Source organism: Scleropages formosus, chromosome 19 (assembly GCF_900964775.1).
Source record: "Scleropages formosus chromosome 19, fSclFor1.1, whole genome shotgun sequence".
NCBI classification, from domain to species: Eukaryota; Metazoa; Chordata; class Actinopteri; order Osteoglossiformes; family Osteoglossidae; genus Scleropages; species Scleropages formosus.
Genome location: NC_041824.1, coordinates 24,653,022 through 24,671,781, shown reverse-complemented (window position 1 = coordinate 24,671,781; position 18,760 = coordinate 24,653,022). Strand labels below are relative to the sequence as shown.

Sequence of the window (18,760 nt, the reverse complement as noted above, 5' to 3'; positions counted from 1 at the left end):
CTGGTGTTCACATACATTAACACATCTTTGGACTGTGAGAGGAAACCCACACAAACACGGGGACAACGTGCCAACTCCACACTGAGCAGTGATCGAACCCATGTCCAATCACACTGCGTAGGTGCTATGAGACACCATGTTGACTCGCTCCGTGACAGTAAATTCATTTCCATTGTTTTCATTGAGGAGGGGGCGTGGTGGTATGGTGGGCTTGGCCAGGTCCACAAGTACACAATCATACCATGTTACAGAGTAATATATTAAGTGAAATTGCTCTCTCATTGTGTTATGATAAATAATGTAAACTATTGAAACAAGTTTGTCAATTTTAATGGGATTTGGGGACGTTTTACCATAAATGGGTGTCACTTTTGGGGTTCATGAACACACAGACAATTCTACCATTAAAAAGGTAATTACATCTTTGATTTGTGACTGTTCGCGATACGAGGGGGAGGTGTTTCAGGAACACTTGACCTTTGTGATGCTGGGGCAGACGAAGTTCTGCTGAGGGAGAACGGGCTGAAGGGGGTGGCACCCTGCTGGCAGCACACTGGAGCGTACATGAGCCCCTCTATTTGGGAGCCGAGGTAGGAACTGTTTAGAGTCGTGTGGGGCAGAAGGTTTGAATGTAGGAACTTTGCAGTGTTTGGGCTGTAGGCAGAGAGGAGTGTTTGGATTCCTCATGAAACACAGAGCAACAAAATAATGGAGGCAGGAAGGAGTGTTTGCTGCTGCTCTGCCCCACGTGTCCTGTCCTGTGTCCTCCATTCCTCACACCTGGCATGTATCCTGCAGACCCTGGTCCCAAAGCATAGAAGTATACAAAAGCCTGGAGTGCGCTCATTTTGTTATGTTCCCCATGTTTACCCATCATCATAACTGTTTGATTGTTTATTCGTTTGTTTTTTTCTCTTCTGTGCTGGTCTCTGTGTGTTATGTCCGATTTTCCTTTGGCAGCATGAAACATTTCGGTTACCGTGGTGCCGCAAGGCAGCAGAAGTTATAGCAAGAGAGAGAGTTTAGGAGTGTTTTGGAAAGGGAAGGGAAGGAGGGAGGCGTGTGGGCGTGTGTGTGTGTGTGTGTGTGTGTGTGTGTGTGTGTGTGTGTGTGTGGAGAGAGGGCAAACTGCACGCAGACACAGCTTGTCTTAAGGTTTGGGTGTGTGTGGCACAGTGAGCAGAGGACTAGGAAACGCATGATGGTACACTGGGACAGAGAGGCCCCTGCAGTGCCTAGATCAGGCTGTCCGGAGGACATGCAGCAATGGGACGGACGGATACACACACACACACACACACACACACACACACACACAAGGGTAGAGACAATGGCGTTGAAACCCCGAAATGAATCATGTTGGCTCATTCACAGCCTTCGGGGGGGGTGGGTATACAGACATCAGGAGAGGGAGGAATGGTTGAAATGTCATCTTCCCTGTGGCTATTGTTAGTAGTGTGTGTTTTGGACCGAAGGGGCTCTTGGCAGCCAGGGGACGCCGACGGGCCTTATCCCCCCATCCCGTCTCCTCCCTCCCCTGCGCTCCGTCAACCCAGTGCTCCTTGTGTGCTTGACAACGACCAGAAAGTGCACTCTGCCCTGTTCCAACTCCAAATTCACACTCATTCTCGTAACGCCACCATTGCCGTTGTGTTTATAGGGCCACAGGTGTTGATTGTGTTGACAGCTATTCCTTCATAGTCAAAGGACTCGGGTTCGAATCCGTGCTCCTGCTCTAGTACCCTCTAGCAAGGTGCTTACTCTGTACTGACAGTAGTAATGACCCGCTGTTTGAAAAATTTTAAGTAGCTTAGTATAGAAAGTTGCTTTGGAGAAGAGCTTCAGCTAAACAAATATGCAGAAGTAATAATAATAATAATAATAATAATAATCTCTCTCTGGTTAAGGAGCTGACGTGAAGAGCATGGACACAAGAACATTGTCCTCTCACCACGTGCTCTACTTTATTGTTTTTACTCCTATTCTAGTCATATCTAATGTACATGAACACAGAGGCACTGGATTTGCACTCTGTCACCCTAAGAGAATGTTGTGACCCAAATGGTGGGACTGAACCCTTAGTGGTACCCAGCACAGGCTCAGAATTGTACTACATTTAAAAAAAGTGCCTGGGGGTGGACTTTGTGCAGGACCCCAGAATTCCTTGCATTTAAATTTATTTGTTTAGCTGACGTTTTTCTTGAAAGCGACGTACACCATTAAGCTACATACAATTACTTAACCATTTATACAGCTGGCTAACTTTACTGGAGCAATTTAGGGTAAGTACCTTGCTCAAGCCGTAGGTGGAATTCAGACCATGACCTTTGCATCCAAGGCAGCAGCAGTAACCACTACGCTACCTGCTGCCCCTTGCACCAGCCCTGGTTATATTGCTCTGCACATCCTCTTTTCTTTAGGCCAAGGGCAAGACCCCATCTTCTCAAACACCTTCCTGGACTCTGAGGGACATCCTGTGTGGGGGCCTGAGGGGCCCCCTGGACCCACTGGACCCCCGGGACCCCCCGGACCTGTAGGTTGGTCTGCTCCCATCTGTCCTCATTCACTCTTTGCATGGAGTCGCCATGAATCATGTCAGCTGCTAAGAAGGGGTATAGAAGATGTGATGGCAGGAGGCGTACAGACAGATTTTACCAGCTTTCTCTGGGAAATGTTTCATCTGTTCTCATCATCTTTGTGTCATCTAGGTCCACCAGGTCCTGAGGGCCCGGTGGGACCGCCCGGCCCACCAGGACAGAACGTAAGTGTTGATGTGGTCATGGGTAAGTCCTGATAGACACCCCAAGGGCTTTGAAGCATGCTGATGACAGGCTTAATGGGCAGCCTGCGGAGGAATCACCACAAAAAGCTCCCCGACCACCATGCTAATTGTAACCAGTGTAATATCCTTTCAACGGAAATAATTATGGACATTTAGCCCGTGTTCAGATTCCTTTGATTAATAGTAACCATTTGGTGTCATCCCAGACAAACAACTCCGCAGCCAGTAAAACACCTCTAAAACTTCTCACCATGACGTCCTACATGAATGAAAGGGCCGATTGCTCCAGGTGTCGTGTCCATGATCGTGTCGCAGCCACGTCGCCAGCATGACCCGTGTTTGTACGTGTCTTTCCAGGGCAGACCTGGGCTCCCCGGGGTCCTGGGTCCTGCGGGGCCAAAAGGTGACCGAGGGGAGAGAGTAAGTACGCCGAACTGCGGCCAGCTATCATTATTTTCTCGTCATCCTGAATCTTTGTTGAACCTTAGTTAAACCTCGCCTTGACTTTGCAGGGCCCCATGGGACATCCGGGCGAGAGGGGAATTAAAGGAGAGCCGGTAAGATGTCAAACTCTTTGTCTGTGTGTCAGTGCTGAAGTTTTTGGTGAATAAAGACGAACATTTGGACACATAGAGCAGAGTGCAACACTGAGAACTCGTAGGGTTGCTGTGCTTCAGAGACCTTGTGTGTGTCGCAGTGCTCCACAGTGCAGGTACTCCATACCTAGTGTAGATCGCTCGCTTCTCTGCGTAGGTTTCATGATGTAAAGCTCCCTAGTTGTGTACATGGACCAGTAGGGTACGGTTTATGTAAGTGACAAGTCAAAGTACATTGCTGGTAGTTTTATTGCCGCTATAGTTGTTCAGATTCCTTGTCCATGATTTCACTGATACCCAACAGGCGTCACTAGTAACGTGTTGGCTTGTCAAAAAATGTTATTTTTTTAAAGAAATTAAACCCATTAGTTTAAAAACTACTTGTACTTTATACAGGTGGTCCCCGATTTATGATGGGGTTATGTTCCCAAAAACCCATCATAAGTCAAAAATATCGTAAGTTGAAAATGCATTTAATACACCTAATACACACCTCTGCGTGACATTGGGGACCACCTGTACACCAGTTTTACCTTTTCCGTGTAATAGCATCACCAGAATAAATGAAAGTAGATGTAGTTTAGGAAACGGAGAGGAAATCCTCCCTTTGCAAGGTTCCCACTCGAACATGAGCGTGACTTCAGCAGAGTCTCTTACACAGTCGGAAATGACTAGACTGAAATACAGGGAATTATGGAATCGCAGCCTTGTGTGTTGATGGGGGGTTTAGTTACGCACTTTTAGAACCAACTAAAGGGTTGTTTGTGCTCAAAATTGACATGTTGACATATTGTAAACTGAAAGAGCTTTGTGCAGTTGCTCAGCTCTCTGCTCCATTCTGTGCTCCTGCAGGGTGAACGAGGAGCCAAAGGAGAGCCAGGGGAGAAAGGTCTACCGGTAAGGCTGGGCAGGGCTGGGCTGGGCTCCGCTCTGCGCCCCCGTCGCTGTGTCACAGGTCACGGCCCCGCCAGGAGCACCAGGCACAAGCATTGCCACAGCTGCAAGATGAGGAACCCCAAGCGCATTTCTCATATAATTTATTACTTTCCAAATCTGTTTCCCTCTCATGCCTTAGAAGTAGGGGGTCACCTCGCTGCTCGCAGTGAAGTAAACATGCTGCTCCTCTGTTCATAACTCTTAGCTTTGGAATGTAGATATGTGATTTTACTTTACTGGGATTAAATATTGGGGGTGGGACTCCAGAAACTGCTGACACATTTTCCACATGGTACACTGGGTCCTCAACAGACACAACTGGAACTGGAAGTGAAAGTGTTTCTCACCTGATTTGCGTCACGGTCAGTAAAAATGAACAATACACACCTCCTTCCATTTGTTCACAGGTTTCGTTCTGTAGATCCCTCAGGTAAAGATAATGAATTAAAGAATCGCTGTAAGACTTATTTATTGATTCTCTTTTCATCAGCCGCTCGTCCTTTGTAGACTCGCTGTGTTTCAGCAGCTATCCTGAAGACACAGGGTGTCACACAGGCAGGGATACTGTGGATGGAACGCCAGTTCATCGCAGGTCTTTTATTACCTTTTTATTCATTTTGAAAGGATGTGTGACATTCGTGGGGGTGTGGTGGTGCAGTGGGTTGGACCGGGTCCTGCTCTCCGGTGGGTCTGGAGTTCAAGTCCCGCTTGGGGTGCCTTGTGACGGACTGGAGTCTTGTCCTGGGTGTGTCCCCTCCCCCTCTGGCCCTATGCCCCGTGTTACCGGGTAGGCTCTGGTTCCCTGCGAACCTGTATGGAACAAGCGGTTTGGAAAATGTGTGTGTGTGTGTGTGTGTGTGTGTGAGACATTTATCAGCATCTGGCTAATCTGTTTTGTTTTGTAGGGACAGCTGGTGGTGTAGTGGTTAGTGCTACTGCCTTTAGACCACAGGGTTACAGGTTGAAGCCTTACCTCTGGCTGTAGTACCCTTGAGGTACTTACCCTTACTTTTAGGGTACTTACCCTAAATTGCTCCATTAAAAAAAAAATAAATAAAATACCCTGCTGTATAAATGGGTAAGTAATTATCACCTTAGCATTATAAGTTGCTTTGGAGAAAAGCATCAGATAAGTGTATACAATAACAATGTAATAATATAGATGTCCCAAAGTTTATTTGCTAAAAATACACCATATGACTATTGTTTTAACATTTTTATTAGCTTTGAGCTATATATTAAAATTAGGAATAATTTAAAATGACTGAAAATAAAACTGTTGTCTCCACAAATTCCTATGTAATGCCATCTGTGGGGAGGGGGTGTGGTGGCGCGGTGGGTTGGACCACAGTTCTCCTCTCCGGTGGGTCTGGGGTTCGAGTCCTGCTTGGGGTGCCTTGTGACGGACTGGCGTCCCGTCCTGGGTGTGTCCCCTCCCCCTCTGGCCTTACGCCCTGTGTTGCTGGGTAGGCTCTGGTTCCCCGTGACCCAATATGGGACAAGCGGTTCAGAAAGTGTGTGTGTGTGTGTGTGCGCCATCTGTGGATTGATTGATCCTATAAACATGCAACACCTTGTTATTGACCGCTCACACCCAGCAACATGAAACACAAGCTGTAAACACTGTGGAAGCGAGTTGAATTAATCCAGTCGCACACACCTCTTCCGCTAGGTTACTGCGTTACCAAGGGATGGACACACAGCCACAGCTGATATTCACTCTGCAACAAACCAGTTCTTGACAACTAAACATAAATAAACATCGGAAGAAATAAACAAATGAAGAAAGCACAATTTACCCTCTCAGTGCCAAATTAATACTAGGAGTAGGAAAAATCTGATTTTACCAGCTCATGCTAATTTGCAGTGTCTGCCTGGAGAGGGTTAAAAACAAAATGTTTATACCTTTGAAAATTCATCACTGGAACATTCATAACAGGAGGACCCAGCGTACTGAAACATATGTATTAAAGGTATTAATGAAAATTAATACATCAAAGGGGCACAGGTAATAGCTGCAGCTAAAAAATAAATGTTTTAGCACTGTACATTTTTCAGAGGTGCTTACACCTGTGATGTCGGTGTCACTATGTACATGATTTCATGCCTGCCAGAATATCATTGTGTTCCCGTTGAGAGCGAATGTTGTTGTGCTGCGATATTGTACTTTGCTCATGTTCTCCTTGTCGTTTTTGGTCCTCGGGCCGCTGTTGACTGCCGCCCTTAAAACCACTGTCCTGTCTGACCCCAAAGCTGTCTGACTCCCTCCTCCCTCTGCAAGCAGCTGTCTCCATGGCTACCATTGCCAGCCACATTCCAAGCCTCTGCACTTGGCATATACACGCGCACACATCCATGTACGCCTACCTGCATGCACAAGCACTCTTCTACATGCATAAACACTGGTAGACATTGTACATACTGTGCAAGGTGGGAGTTCACACCAGCATTTGGAAGGAAAGGAAAAGAAGGACTTTTGAAGCGCTTCTTTATGGAAGGATTTTCTATGTACTGTGTGTCACACAGTGGCCCCTTGAAATTCGGTCATAAAAGCTCATTGGCACCAGTGGCAGGGACCCGGTGCAAAAATGAGCTGAAACAAAATTCCCATTTCGGGGCCAATCTGTGTGGAACGGCGCCCTCAACTGGAAAGAGTTGAGAGAGTGAAGTAAAGTCGAGAAGCAGTAGCATATTACAGCCCAGCGTTGGTCCAGCTGTGCCCCAGTCAGCGAGTGGACTCAGAGAGAACTGAACATGGCACATTTCCACTGTTTATTGAGAGGACAGTGGTGGTGAGACCTGCAGTGGGGCGGGAGCATGTGAATGGATACAGCTATCCTCCAGTGTCCCACAATGCACGGCTGCATGGAACTGCGCTCACTGTCCTGTCCTGAGCACCACCTGCTGCGGAGCGACTGTGACTTTAGCACCCTCCACGTGATAACAGGCTCCATCGGTCAAAAACAGAGACAAGTAGAAGAAGGAGCAGCGTTTCGGATCCCTCGTTCTCACTAAGAGCTCCTAGTGGAAAAGCGAGAGCGCTTCACAAAGCGATACAATTTGCTGTCGACGAGCTTCTCTTCCTTGTCTCTGTTACTGCACTCCTTCCTCCTAGTGCTGCATTAACATGCTTTGAGAGCCACGCTTCTCCTTCCCACTCTGCTGCTGCTCCTGTTGCCGCCACCACCACCACCACCGCTCCTCATTCACTGCTGTCACACAGTGCTTTGGCTCCTGTGCAAATGGAACTTTTTTTCACATGTAGCTACTAAAAATAGAAGTGATATGCTGATTGTAGCATCATAACAAACCCCAACTCCTCCGAGGCGCTGAAAGGGCAGATTAACCAGCAGCTCCCAAAGCCCTTCCAAAGGCCAGCTGACTAGCGGTCTAGAATACGGCTGAGGACCACATATGGACTGAGCCTCCTGTTAGACCTCCAGACTATGAGGTCCAGCAGCTGAGTCAACACTGCAGTGAAGCTGCGTGTCATGGAAATGTGGGGCCAATTGAAGGGAACAAATTACTGATACCGTACCACCTGCCGTATCGGGCCACAGCATAACCTCCAAATTATGACCTTGCCTGCTCCCTGTAAAGACTCAGCGACCGCCAACTGCTGCTGGCTTTGAACACGCGAGCGGTCACATTCACTCCTCCAAAATCGGCATGTTTCAGACACACCCGTCGCACGTTCGCTGCCAAACCCTCCGACTGCTTAGCTGGCAGCTCATCCGAATGTCTATCGTATCACGGCACCTTTCACAATCTGGACTGTGTACCCCGAGGGGAATATTTCACAAATGAAAAAAATCTGGCGATAAGTTGAAACAGTGTTCTCTTACCAGTTAAAAAATTTAATTTCAGTGATGAGGAAAATTTCACTGTCAGCCTTTTTGGCCTCAAGCACTCTGGGCGTTTTCTCATAAAGTAAATATACGTCGAAGGTGATTGACATTATTTCATGCCAATCTCTGTGTAAGAGATTGTTCATCACCTCTCCTGACACTTCTTCATTAAATTGCACTGGGACATAGGTGCATTAAAAAAGTACCATTGTCATACTCCCCAATGGAGCATAATTTATATAACTACCATGGAATATTGTGAGAGAAGTGGGAGATGTCTGAGAAGCTGATTTGTGTAGCTGTTTTGCCCCGTTCGGCCCATATGACTCTTCCCACGTGACTCTGCCCTTGACACATAATGTGCCCGTTGTGGCAAAAACTAATGATGGTTGATTTTGGCTGTTTCCTCCGAGGTTGGCGAGTGGTCTGTGACACGCATGCTGTTTGCCCGGCCTGGTCTTGCAGCATGGCGGGCTAGATATAGGGGTAGGGGGGTTATGGGGGTAGCTCCTGGATAGTTTTAACCCTCTAACATCTAGCATAGCAAGAGGATGCACCTTGGCAAGCGCTTCTTTGGCTGTGCCCCATACCTTGACGGCTGTATCTATCTTCACAGGGGGACGGGATACACCAAATCCGAGAGGCGCTGAAGATCTTAGCCGAGAGGGTTTTAATCCTCGAGACTATGATTGGTATTCATGGTGAGTAGGGTGGTGGGCAGTGCTCAGGCTGAGATGTGGGTCAGGCGGGGCAGGGTTTCTAGGGACAGTGCGGGGCGGCCTCAGGGTCACGGCACTTTGGCCTTTCCCCCAACTGTCACTTATTTTGATCTCTGATAGGACATTAGTTTGCAGATGTTCCGTGACATGCAGGCCGACCTGGAGCTTCTGGCTCGCAGGGTGACTCTGCTGGAAGCCATCATCTGGCCAGGTAACCCTTCTCTCCTCAGGTCCTGAACTCTGCCGCTCCTGCCGGTCTCTACTCTTTTGGCCCTCCTGTTCCTCCAGTGGATTCACTGAGATTCCTTGTCACGCAAATGTTTGGGTTGACCCATCTCCTTCGAAGAGGGTTCGAGAAATGGTCACCTTGCAGGAGCAGTCGGACCCAGAAACAGCATGTCCTGCCCTCCTGTTCATTTTCCCAAAACCTTGACCATTTTGCGCACACCAGTACACTCGTTCCTGACATTATGAACATCTGTATTACAATTTTTCAAATATTACAAATGTTTTCTCTTTACTTATTTACACTTATCCCCCACTGACCATTTCTAATTTGTTACTGAAATCAGACCAAATAGCAAAAACAATTAAATTACTCATTAATGAAAAACAATTAAATTACTTATTCTACTATTGGGTAAAAATTCCAGTTGGTCCCAAGGCCATCCCAGGTTCACCCCAAAATCACCCTACATGATGTATTGTATCACAAGGAAAAAGCAGAGTAGCACATTAAAACAGGATAATAGCAATACCATCATACAGTCAGCCCTTCATGTCTTTTTTGGGGGGGGATCCTGGAAAATAACTCTTTTCTTTTTGATTTGGCCCATGAGTCATGTATTTGTGAGTTGAACTGTTTGAATCACACGTGTTCACAAAGATTTCTTTAAATTGCACACACAGTTCTAGTGATTAATACAGCAAGAATAGGCTTGTTTACCATAAACTTCCTCATGAATGTAAGAGGTTTTAAGTCTACATTTTGAATAGAGACAAGCAGAGAGTTAATTCAATTTATATTTTTTTCTCCTGCACAAATTTATACATAAATGCAGAAATTAGTTGAAGAGTTGTTATTTCAAGGGGGTGTGGTGGCGCAGTGGGTTGGGCCGCAGTCCTGCTCTCCGGTGGGTCTGGGGTTCGAGTCCCGCTTGGGGTGCCTTGCAGCGGACTGGCGTCCCGGCGTCCCGTCCTGGGTGTGTCCCCCTCCCCCTCCGGCCTTACGCCCTGTGTTGCCGGGTAGGCTCCGGTTCCCCGTGACCCCGTATGGGACAAGCGGTTCTGAAAGTGTGTGTGTGTGTGTGTGAGTTGTTATTTCATAGTTGATTTTTAAGTTTTACTGGGTCTATAGGCTCATGGCAAGTTATTTGCTGACATTCTGCAAAGGGTCTAGTGCGTTAAAAAAATTTTAATTAAAAATAATGATTTCGTGAGGCAAACTTATCACGATAGTATGCATAAGGCTGTATGTCAAATTTAAAAAAATGAATAATTAGAAAATTAAAGCATGATTATGCAAACACACTTCCAGTATTTACAAACGCACACACACACAATGTTCACATTCAGAAGTATCTCAAAGTTAATAAAAATGTTAAAATGAAGTCTTACAAAGTTAATTTATTTTTTAACTTACTATAGCTATGTCTAAGAATCTTCCATAAACTTACCTGTAAATAAATGGAGGGAAATCTGTTAAGTTTAGTTTTCATTCCCTGTGTAGATAAAAAACAAAGTGTCTCAAGCTGGCAAACATGTGTTAGGTCAGTAGCTCTCAATGGGAGGTTGTAGAGGTGACACTATGTATTTTTAACACACACACACACACAGTCTGAAACTGCTTGTCCTAAGTGGGGTCATGGCAAGCCAGAGCCTAACCCAGTAACACAGGGCGGAAGGCTGGAGGGGGAGGGGACACACCCAGCATGGGACACCAGTCCAATCGCAAGACACCCCAAGCAGGACTCAAACCCCAGACCCACCGGAGAGCAGGACCCAGTCAAACCTGCTATGCCACCACACCCCTTAGGATTTTTAAATGAGTTTTAATTTCAATTTAAAACAGACACACACACACACACACACACACACTTTCTGAACCGCAAAACATTGTTTAAAAAAAGTGTTACAGTACAATGTGATGACCTTGTGTCTGGCGTGTACCCTGCCTTGTGCCCTCTTCCAGGGTAAAATACCCCACTGTGACGCTTCTTTACTGATAATGGGTCAATGGTGGTGCTACACGGTATTTTTAACTCATTATAGCTGTAGCTGAGGCTTTGCAGAACACAACCCATTAATATGGGGACGGATGTACAAAATACACACACACACACACACACACACACACACACACTTTCAGAATCACTTGTCCCATACAGGGTCGCAGGGAACCGGAGCCTACCCGGTAACACAGGGCGTAGGGCCGGAGGGGGAGGGGACACACCCAGGACAGGACGCCAGTCCATCGCAAGGCACCCCCAGCAGGACTCAAACCCCAGACCCACCGGAGAGTAGGACTGTGGTCCAACCACCGCACTCCCCATGTACAAAATATTCCGCTTTTATTGACTTATTGACTGTGACTAAGTACTTAGAGTTGGAAGTGACTTCAGGTCTCAGTAGTGTTGGCAAGTATTGGTGCCCATGTATTAGACAACAGAGCAAGGGAGGAAGGTAGTAAGCTACCGGCAAGCCAGTGTACTCCACTAATATCTCTGTATGTGTCGCATCCCCACTCGATTTAAACGAAATTTCAGGGATGTCTGTGAGATGCATGTGTTGTTGGGTTTGGGACACGGGTGCACCAGGAGGGATGCTCACTGGGAGCAGTTCCCGGGACTCCAGTGTGTTCATGTGATGCTGTTGTCTTCTGTCACGTGTGACCCAGTTCTGCAAACCTCTCATCTCTTCAACAGAGCCTGACCTGGGCTCAGGAGAGAGCCCCTTCAGCACCGTGACCCCTGCCTCCTACCAGGATAAGCGATATCGGTCTGCCTTCCCCATTCTGGGCCGTGACCCCAAAGAGCAGAAGTAACCGCGAGGGGCCGCTGGACCATGCCCGGATCCAGCCTGGGGGGGTGCCACCTCCCAAAACTGGCAGTGCCCCTCCCCACCCCTGACACCACCTACTGTTGTAGACTCTGTCTGCGATGCACTCCTTGATTGCCCGAGAACCCCCGAGGGCCTCCAGCCCCGTCACGTGAGGAGTGGGCACCTCAGGGAAGACGCACCAGTGCTCCACAAAGCCCCCGAACTGCCAGGTGATGCCAGGCGTCCTGGGGGAGGAGTGGAGAAACGACAGAACACACAAGAACGTGGGAAAAGCCCCCCTCCCCAAAGGTGCTTCTGACCGAACACAATCCAAGAACAAAAAGGGGACAACAGACGGACTCCAGGGCGCAGCACAGGAGAACTGACAAAAATCAGAAGACATAATAGCTTGGAGCGATCGTGTCAGGACTTGTCAGAAAACCTGAGGTTACGATTTATTGGATATGGGGGTTGTAAAGGAAGCAAACACACAAACCTCTTTCTTTGTGCTCTTTGTTTCGTTTCTGTTCTCTTCTCCATTTTGCAAAGCACTCCACGGACAAAGGGATGCTCTCCTTTCCCTGGGAAAGGGATGGAGTCTCTGGCAGGGCTGCTCTTCTGCTTCATGTGAAGCTGACAGTCTTCTGATCCATCTCTCTCTCTCTCTCTCACTCTCACACACACACACACCTCTGTGATCCCTAGGCTCCAGAGTCTCCACTGTGATTCTGAAGGACAACCCTTCCACCCCAGGTGTGTGATGGTAAACAGCAGCAAATCCCACCTCTAGGACAGAGTTTTGTCTCCACAGAAGATGGCACCTCATGTGAGATGCCTTTCAGAAAAAAAAATGGACCCATGGGAGGAGCGGAAAAAACTGTTTTAAAAAAAGAAGAACATAACTTGAAGACTTCCTTTCTGCGTAGCTTTCGTACCACTACTTCTGTCATGAGTTAAGATTGATTATGGCTGTACAACCTTTTTTCATTGTTTGCTCTTCCACTTATAAATACATTATCGTCATGTGAATTATTTAAAGATAATCATTTAGCAGCTGCTGTTTTCTTGTTTTCCCGCCAGTTTATGTAATACCCCATGTACTCTCCGTCTTGGCTTCTTTCGCATTTGTACGCGCATGTTGGATGTCGCGCTGTGCAGTCTTCCAAACTGTTGTCCAATAAAGAATTGTTGTTTCTGTTTTTTACATGACCAAGAGTACTGTTTCTTCACTGTGATATTACAGAAAAATATTCCCCATACAGTAATAATACAGTCCTGCCCCAAGGTGCGCTCAGTCAACTTTACCAGGAGCTCTTTCAAAACCCCCACCGTGAGTTAACACATTAAAACAGAATGAGGTACAATATACATTCCACCTTTTAAATTCCTATTTTTTACATTTTTGTGGTTTTTTTCATAGAAAATAACTTCAAAAATAAGACATTACATTTTTTATTTGCACCCATGAACCTTTTTCTCACTGGCAGAGGAATTTTTTCTGAATGACACGTTTGTGAAGCTTTTCTGAATCACGTGTGTGGTTGTAGTAACAGTCGGAGGACTGTGTGTGAAAAGCTTGAGTGGAATTAAGAAAGTTTAACTCAGAACTTTGCGACCTGAGGTGTTTTCAGTAAGGTTCGGATTTCTGGCAGCGAATCTCTAAGAAAGCACCTATTTATCCTGCTTCACACGCCTCAAGACAACAACTGAACATCAGAAGCTCCCACACAGCCTCATGTAACATCATGAGCCCCAGAAAAATGCACTACAAGTAGAAGAGCACCCTCCTCTGTCCTGTTACTGCACACGCCTGGATGAACCAAGACGACGTGGAGAGTCCCCTCAGGTGTCTTGACACTTTGGCAGCTGACTCCCTTTGGACGTCACCACAGTTTCCTCCCCAATGCAGTTGTCAACCAGCAGGGAAATGGCACCATCCAGCTTCCCGGTTGCTGCCAGAGCAACAACGGCCTTCTCTGTGGGAAACCCCATCTTCTGGAGCTGCTGCAGACTAGAGGAAGGAGAAGAACATGACCAATGTACGAGGGTCCACATGGGAGGCACAAGGGTACACACCCCAGTCCCCTTCTTCAGGAACTCATTAAATATCACACGCGTGTCTCATCACTGAACTAGATGTGGGAAGAGTTAACCAAGAGAGGCCATAAGGACTCCAGTAGAAACTCACCGCAGTGAAGACACTGAAGACTTGGACACCTCCACCTTGTCCATCGGTGCCTCGGCCGTGTCCTCAAGGGAAGCCAGTATCCCTGCCCTGAGCAGCTCCTCGTCTAAGAGCTGAGTCTCTGAAGCTGCCGTGGCCCCTTCCACCAGACAGTCAGGCCCCAGGTGAGAGGGCCACGGCCATGAGGGTGCGGGATAGATACCCTCCCAGTAAGGTGGGTGGTTGGAAGACGGACGTTCGGGGGACATCGGAGGTCTGTGGTACAAGAACAGCAGGTTCAAGATGCTGTGCTGTAAATCATTGGAAACGTGGTTCTCTGGTACACAAACACACACCATCCACAGCATTTCATGTGTGTGCATATAGGAGGAGTGACAATGTGTTTTTTCCCTGAGAACAGACCAACACACTGTCAGTAGAATTGAATTCTGGGACTGTTGTCACCACCAAGTACTGGGCAGTAGTCATGACTAGGGACATGTTTAATTGTGCTGTCATCTCACACACACACACACACACACACACACACACACACACACACACACACACACACAGACTACATTCTGCCACTACATAAGGAAACGTAAACGAAACCGAGAACAGCTGGTCCCCAACTTACTAATTTTCGAGAAACAAACTTTGAAAATTTCTTTTTTTATAAAAAGACAGGTAGCATACCAATTCAAATCACACACCAAAACACCAACCAGTGCTGCTTTCACTCTTCCAAAGAAGTGGAGAAGATGTAAAAGAAGCAAGGAGAAGGTGGCCAAGCTGTAAATGACCCTTCTACATTTACATTTATTCATTTAGCAGACGCTTTTCTCCAAAGTGACGTACATCTCGGAGAAAATACAATTTGCTCATTACATTAGGAGAAAGAGGGATATAGTTGCAGACATGTGATTCTTAAGTAAACTTAGTTTTTTCTTTCCACTTTATGCACCGATGTTCATCGTTGGAGTAGGTGCATAAAATGCAGGACAGACTAATCCTGATAACCTTCCTACAATTTTTTTTTTTTAAGTACACAAACATTTACATACAATACAGGAATAGCGGCTGTGTAAAGCCTTATCTGGGGATGATCGTGAAGTTATGGTGCATGAACATTTACACCTTACATGAGCTTGAGAGATCATGGGCGAAATGAGTCAGGAAAAGGTGAGTTTTCAGACCCTTCTTGAATGTGGACAGAGTTTCAGTAGTTCTGAGTGAGAGGGGGAGGTCATACCACCACAACGGAGCCAGAACCGAGAACCTCCTGCTTTACTTTTCTACATTTACTAGTTTCGGGCGGAGAGCAAAGTGCCACCTCTCCATCACCCTCCACCTCTAAGAAATAACTGTGGTTCTGAGTTGATATGGAGCCGTTTCTTGTGCTTCAAGATAAGTAACATAGAGCTTAGTGTTACTTTAATTTCTTATAATTATACTTTTATTTATTATTATGTTTTATTGGGTATTTCCTGTGATGTTTTGCTTAAAAGAAGGGATCGAGGAGCAGGAGCTGAGCACCGACACCCTGCTCTAGTTCTGGCCAGGGGTCTGTATTGGGCTTTTATTTATGATGTGTCATAAAGACTCCTCCCAAGGTACTCAGAACATGCAGCCATGCGCACGAGGCATCCCAGCTCACCAGAGGAAGGGGCTGTCGACAATCTGCTCAATGGGAGACAGAGATGGGTCAACCCTGTTCCCATCCAGTTCCCATCCAAAAAAAAAACCCCACTGTTGCATCCCACCCTGCAAAACTGTCCTGCTTGATATTTAGATTCATATTTATTCATTTAGCAGATATTTATCTCCAAATTAAAGACACAACCTTTAAGAAACAAACCAAATTTTCTTCCCAATTCAAACTGTAAGTAGAGAACCAGCTGTATAATGATGATGTATAATGTGTAATGAAAGATAAAAATTCACGGTGGACCCTGAGCTACATGATGATCACTGCTGCACCAAAAGCACACACACACACACACACACACACACACACACATTTTCAGACAAAAAAATTTGACTGCTTGCTGAAATATTTTAGCGAACAAAACCACGGCATATATTCATATTTAGAGGGAGGGTAATTACTTTAGAGTTCTTCTCCAGGATAGTCTATTCCAGGATATATTTTTTGAGATGCCTGTACCTGTGTGCAGTGGTGGGCAGCCACTCTCTACAGGATGTAGCAGCGACAAAAGCCCATGATGGCAAAACACCCCGAGTCACAAACTTCTCGCCGTTCTGGAGTCGGACAATGAAAGCTGGACTGTCTGGACCAAGACGCTAAGTGAACACTTTCCTTGTACAACAGCATGGAACAATCAAATAGTTCGAAGCAGATAATCAATATAATATTTTATCGACTCGTATTTACCTATGTCATTATCCAAGGTGACTTACAGGGCCAGATGCACAACTCTACTTACAAGTATCTCTCCATCCACACACCAGGGTAGTTGGAGACACACACTAGGGGCAGTTTATAGTCTCCAGTTCACCTGAAACACCTTTGGACTGTGAAAGAAAAGCAGAGCACCTGGAGGAAACCTGAACACGCAGGAAATCTCCACACAGCCTGAGTTGGATTTGAACCCACATCTAAAACCAAATCTGCTCTGCCACCATCCAGCCACAATAACAAACTCCCAAATGACTCTAAAAACGAGACACTGGTTGGTACAAAGATTACATGCAGTAGGTTTGTCGAACTGGAACGTGAAAGCAATGAACTGTTGCCATGAGTGCTGGAAATTACAGAAGTGCTCTTCATTCAGACCTGCAACTCTCTGTAAAATCAGTTTTAATTGTCATTCCGTGATGTTGCTCTGCCCTGTTTGCTCACTGTGGTAACCAGGAAAATCACTTAGTGCCTCACTGCTATTCTGCATGGGTACATTTTACTGCCCACAGCTGGATCCCAAAGTTTATACAACACGCTGAAGGAAATACAATTAAAAATACATAAACAAACTGGAAAATGTTTGAAACTCAAATGTTGGTAGGATACAGAAGAAGTCACAAAAAGGATACAACAAAGTCCCACGCAGATGCCGCAAACGTGCAGAAGAACAGGTGTGTTGGGCAGCAGCCAGGTGTCTATTAGTAGGAGCACCATCGGAAGGGAACGCACGGGTACCTGGTGGACGACCCGCTTGCGCTTTGTGTCACCGCACTGTGCCGTAAACATGGCCAAGTGGGCAGCTGAGTAGCCACACATCCGGCCAGCACGCGTCCCGCTCACAAACAGGACTAAGGTATAGAGCAGCACTGGCAGGGCAGCCGAGAGGAGAGACAAGCCAAGGAATACCACGGAACCCCAGCGTCGCTCCTGCCACTGTCCAAGTGTCACCAGAAGGGCGGCGCTATAGAGCAGGCTAGGCAGATCCTCATGGCTGACAGCATGGAGTGGCAACCAGTAGGCTGGAAAAAAACAGGGTCACATCATCACCATGTGAACATGGAAACTTTCTGTTTGGAGGCTTTATTTCATTGTGCATGAAGTAGCGGAAATAAACAGGCTGTTCACCTTGGACTTCCGGGGACATTCCACCTGGACCAAGACAAAAGCCATGCGGAACACCTCTGAGCCACAGCGCCACGATCAGAGTGATCAGAAGAGTCATTCCCAATGGAAATCCGGAGCGGTTGGGCCCGAAGCCAGTCCACACTGACCCCACGTGCCTAAGCATGGTATCTACAATGCTCATACCTCAATACATGTAGCAGCGCTTACCTCTCATTCATATTCATATTCATCACTGTACACTAGACTCGTACATAAAAGCTGCTTTGTATATTCTACTGGAAGCTCCATTAAATGGTGGCCTTTAAATGCGATGTAGCTGTCACAGCTTTGTGGAGTCCAGAATTCGAATTTTTAGTTAAAACTGCCATTTAAAAAATTTAAAAAAAAAAAAAACCCGACGCCGACGGCGCGTAATGTCAACAAGTTTGGTGGCAGCGTCTCTCCATCGAAGAGAAAGTACCCGGCATGGCTGGAGTTTAGGAACCGTCTTAAAAGTCAGCACATTGCTCCACGACGCACCTACATACTGATAATTAGCCTGGAGATCCAAACAAAATTTGCATGCATTTCCATTAACTTCAGTAAAGAAATCCATGTTTATATGTAATTTACTTAAAATACAAGAAACTAAATGCCGTTTTAGCCACGAAGTGAATTACTAACGATTTGCCCATTGCAGGGCCTTCAAACCTCAGTCCTTATGCCATCATCATCACTTGGAGCAAACTTCGTGTAATGCGGATTTAAATATTTGACACAAACCCCTGCTCTCGCTGTTCCGATAATATTTTTACATGTAAGAAGATATTGTGATAACTGTTCTTCCTCTCGGAGGGGGTGCGGTGGCGCAGTGGGTTGGACGGGGTCCTGCTCTTCAGTGGGTCCGGGGTTCGAGTCCCGCTTGGGGTGCCTTGCGATGGACTGGCGTCCCGTCCTGGGTGTGTCCCCTCCCCCTCCGGCCTTACGCCCTGTGTTGCCGGGTAGGCTCCGGTTCCCCGTGACCCCGTAAGGGACAAGCGGTTCTGAAAATGTGTGTGTGTGTGTGTGTTCTTCCTCTCATCAATAATCGTTTGTCTAGGCTGTGCAGGGTCACGGTGGTCCAAAGCCTATCCAGAAATCGTGTACA

The 18,760-nt window shown here is 46.7% G+C and overlaps 2 protein-coding genes across 5 annotated transcripts in view; one reads left to right on the top strand and one right to left on the bottom strand.

Annotated features, from left to right (window-relative positions):
• Window positions 1-13,129, top strand: part of emid1 (EMI domain containing 1) — a 63,393-nt gene extending 50,264 nt beyond the window's left edge. For 2 of the 4 annotated variants that reach the window (XM_018749068.2, XM_018749066.2), the window contains 7 exons: window positions 2,421-2,537; window positions 2,709-2,761; window positions 3,140-3,202; window positions 3,295-3,339; window positions 4,231-4,275; window positions 9,002-9,092; window positions 11,806-13,129. In XM_018749068.2, coding sequence (XP_018604584.1) covers window positions 2,421-2,537; window positions 2,709-2,761; window positions 3,140-3,202; window positions 3,295-3,339; window positions 4,231-4,275; window positions 9,002-9,092; window positions 11,806-11,924 — 533 coding nt within the window. In that variant the 3' untranslated portion in view covers window positions 11,925-13,129. Of the gene's footprint in view, window positions 1-2,420; window positions 2,538-2,708; window positions 2,762-3,139; window positions 3,203-3,294; window positions 3,340-4,230; window positions 4,276-8,778; window positions 8,864-9,001; window positions 9,093-11,805 lie in introns of those variants that run through there. The other 2 variants (XM_018749067.2, XM_018749070.2) reach the window with 2 other exon arrangements.
• Window positions 13,130-13,356: 227 nt separating this feature from the next.
• Window positions 13,357-18,512, bottom strand: rhbdd3 (rhomboid domain containing 3). Its single transcript, XM_018749071.2, has 5 exons — window positions 17,635-18,512; window positions 17,139-17,528; window positions 16,255-16,378; window positions 14,109-14,360; window positions 13,357-13,931 (listed from the first exon to the last, which is right to left on the bottom strand). Exons 1-5 carry the CDS (start codon window positions 17,813-17,815, stop codon window positions 13,763-13,765), a joined length of 1,116 nt encoding a protein of 371 aa, XP_018604587.1. The 5' UTR covers window positions 17,816-18,512; the 3' UTR covers window positions 13,357-13,762.
• Between the last annotated feature and the right edge of the window lie 248 nt (window positions 18,513-18,760).

Excerpts from the sequence above, each read along its gene's own strand:
- rhbdd3 (XM_018749071.2), bottom strand. The coding sequence starts at position 17,815 with ATGAGCATTGTAGATACCATGCTTAGGCACGTGGGGTCAGTGTGGACT. Across the intron at positions 16,379-17,138 it reads CATCTGCGTGGGACTTTGTT|ACAGTCCAGCTTTCATTGTC; the intron begins GTATCCTTTTTG and ends GTCTTGGTCCAG. Across the intron at positions 13,932-14,108 it reads TCTTCAGTGTCTTCACTGCG|TCTGCAGCAGCTCCAGAAGA; the intron begins GTGAGTTTCTAC and ends TCCTTCCTCTAG.